Source organism: Rattus rattus, chromosome 5 (assembly GCF_011064425.1).
Source record: "Rattus rattus isolate New Zealand chromosome 5, Rrattus_CSIRO_v1, whole genome shotgun sequence".
Classification (NCBI taxonomy): domain Eukaryota; kingdom Metazoa; phylum Chordata; class Mammalia; order Rodentia; family Muridae; genus Rattus; species Rattus rattus.
This window is the reverse complement of record NC_046158.1, coordinates 70,351,933-70,355,086: the sequence shown is the minus strand read 5'-3', so window position 1 is coordinate 70,355,086 and position 3,154 is coordinate 70,351,933. Positions and strand designations below refer to the sequence as shown.

At 34.5% G+C, this 3,154-nt stretch overlaps 1 protein-coding gene across 1 annotated transcript; it reads left to right on the top strand.

Annotated features, from left to right (window-relative positions):
* The first annotated feature begins 872 nt into the window (after positions 1-872).
* On the top strand, positions 873-1,802 carry LOC116900415 (olfactory receptor 4P4-like). The gene has a single exon (XM_032902158.1). The coding sequence runs from the start codon at positions 873-875 to the stop codon at positions 1,800-1,802; it is 930 nt and encodes a 309-aa protein (XP_032758049.1).
* Positions 1,803-3,154: the final 1,352 nt, after the last annotated feature.

Genomic DNA, 3,154 nt, shown 5'->3' with positions numbered 1-3,154 from the left:
ATATACTCATTATGAGAGTAAATAAACAGGACAGTTCAGGAGGAATGATTGGCTCTGGAATGACTACAACATGCTAGCAATCAACTCTAAAGTGTGCCTTTAAATTCTTAGAGAAATATAAAATAAATTTTCTATTTAAATGACAGGCAGAGTTATGTCAGTTTCTTTATTCTGAGACTGTGTGGTGAGTTTTTTGGAATTATTTAAAGAGAATCTTGGAAAATACTATCAGCTTATTCACACTCTTTCACTGATGTGATTGTGGTCCTTGTACTCTTTATAAATTTGTTATAAATTCCAAATAAAGTATAAAGACCTAAGTATGAGAAGGGAATATATATAATATATATAGGTCATACAGAATCAATAATCACCAAATTATAAATAGTTGATAAAGCAGAAACAACGTAATGTAATATAATTGTTACTTTTTAATAAAAAAGGAAAATGAGAGGAATTATTACTTGTATTAGAAATATGACAGAGAAATGAATAAAATGGAATTAGGTAAAATATACAGGGCATGTATTGTGTTTCTATAATTCAGTTATATGTGCCATTTCTGCATTTGTTTATATGTAAAATGCTTATCAGTACAGAATCCATTTGGCTTTATGAGAGTTTAATATCCATAAAATATAAAATTTCTAGGCATAAAATATCTCTATTAAAATATTCAGTTAAGAATTAGGAATACATTTATATACTTTCCTAAAGGGCATATTTGATTATAAATAAACCAAATATGAATATTGCTACTCAATATGTAATCTTTATAAAAGTAAAAAAAATCTGTCAAAGTTACATTTTTCTTGTTGTTTAATTTCAGATGAACTAAGTTTCAGCTGTGCATGTGGATTCACCTAGAATACATGGAAAATCATAAAAATGTCACAGAGTTCATTTTTATGGGTCTTTGGGAGAATAAGCAAATAGAGCTGCTGTTCTTTCTTTTGTTCCTGCTTTGCTACCTGGCTGTCTTAATGGGGAACTCTGTCATCCTAATCACCATCACCTGCAGCCATTTAATCGAACAACCAATGTATTACTTTCTCTGCCACCTTTCCCTCATGGACCTCTGCTACACCTCCACTGTGATTCCCAGGCTCATCAGAGACTTGGCCGCAACTAGAAAAAACATTTCCTATAATGAGTGCATGACCCAACTTTTCACTGGCCACTTGCTGGCAGGTGTGGAAATCTTCATCCTGGTATCCATGGCCTTGGACCGCTATGTTGCCATTGTCAAGCCCCTGCACTACATGGTTATCATGAGCAGGAAGAGATGTGATATGTTGATTGTCACGGCCTGGGTAGTGTGGTTCTGGCACTCCATTGCTTTATTACTGATGATGCTCAGCCTTCCATTCTGTGGTCCCAACCACATCAATCACTACTTGTGTGATGTCAAACCTCTTTTGAATCTTGTCTGTGAAGATGTTCATGTTGTGAGTATTTTAGCAATTGCCAACTCTGGGATGGTGGTTGTTGCCATTTTTATTGTACTACTTGCTTCTTACATACTCATATTGTATTCTCTGAGAACAAGATCATCTGCAGGACAACGCAAAGCACTGTCAACCTGTAGTTCACACATAATGGTCGTAGTTTTATTTTTTGGGCCTTGTATTTATATTTATATTTTTCCTGCAGGAAATGAGAACAAGGATAAGGAAATTTCTCTATTTTATACTGTGATTGCCCCCATATTGAATCCCCTCATCTACACTCTGAGAAACAGTGAGATGAAAAATGCCATGCATAAGGTGTGGTCTCGGCTGTCAAATTCACATTTGAAATAAGTGAAACTCAGGATTCTTTTTTGATATTCCTTGGTCAGCTACTATTCTACCCATCACAGAATGTTCAAACTATTTGGGGGAAAGTCACAAGCGAAAGGAACAACTTAATGCTCTGACTAATCTTCATAGCACAAGTTCATCCAGAGGTGATCAGGCAAATGTAAGGGTTGTGATAATTGTCTTGATTTGGTAGAGGACATGGTTAGGATGAGGAAAGCCTAGGTTTCATTCCCAACAACCCCATCACACACAATCACACACACACACACACACACAGACACACACACGCACACACGCACGCACGCATACACAAACCCCACACTGAAAATGAAATAAATCCTTAACAAGTTCAATGTCCTGTCTGAAAATAAATTACAAGAAATCTAGTTATTAGTAGGAATATAATTCAATTTTCTTACTTGCTGGTTTTAACATTTATTATTTTTAATGATTCCTTTTGACATATATTAATTAGCATGATACTGGATTACATAAGTGTATTTTCAAACATTTATGTAATATACTCATGAAGCTCCCATAATTTCTTCCCTTCCCCTTATGACACCCTTGCAAAGCAGATTTATATCTGATTGTGTACCCTCAGAATTCACTATCCTTGAACAGGTATGGTGTTATGATTATTTGCTTTTGAATTTTGGAAATTGAGGGGAACATATTTCTTTTGTAAATATTCCTGTCAATGCTTTAGTAGTCTGCAATAGTCATATGAGTACATTTTTGGTATACATGAAGTGGCATATTTCACAGCTGAAAGATCACTCAGATAATGCACCCATGCCTTAAGACAGCATGTTTCATGAGACATTTTCATGATATATACTTTGCTCTCTCATCTCCTGCCTTTCTTCTAGTCGTACACTTTATGTGGATATTTATAAAAGTCACTCCCACTTCCAATTCATTTTTCCTTACTCTGCCCTGCCTAGCTTGCTCTTGTTACTGTGGTTGAGAGTCTATACTTCATACATACCCCCACACTCTGTTTTTCCTTCTCCAGGCAGATTCTGGTTTCAAAGCAACAAGCAAAAACCAACCAACTAACCAACTAAACAAACAAGCAAGGAAGTAAAAACCAAAACAAACAAACAAACAAAAACAAACACAAACAAACAAGCAAACAAAAAAATAAAAACCCCAAATTCCTTCAATATCCAATGCTGCTAAACCTGAAGATATTTACTATTTTCAAAAGTCTAGCAATTCTTTATAAAAAGTAAACCAATTATATTTTCATAGTTATGTTGAGCAAGTTTTGCAATATAATATACATGCATCACATACATTAAATGCATAATCTTATACCTCATTTTTTTATAAATGAGTCATAAAAA

Excerpts from the sequence above, each read along its gene's own strand:
- LOC116900415 (XM_032902158.1), top strand. The coding sequence starts at position 873 with ATGGAAAATCATAAAAATGTCACAGAGTTCATTTTTATGGGTCTTTGG.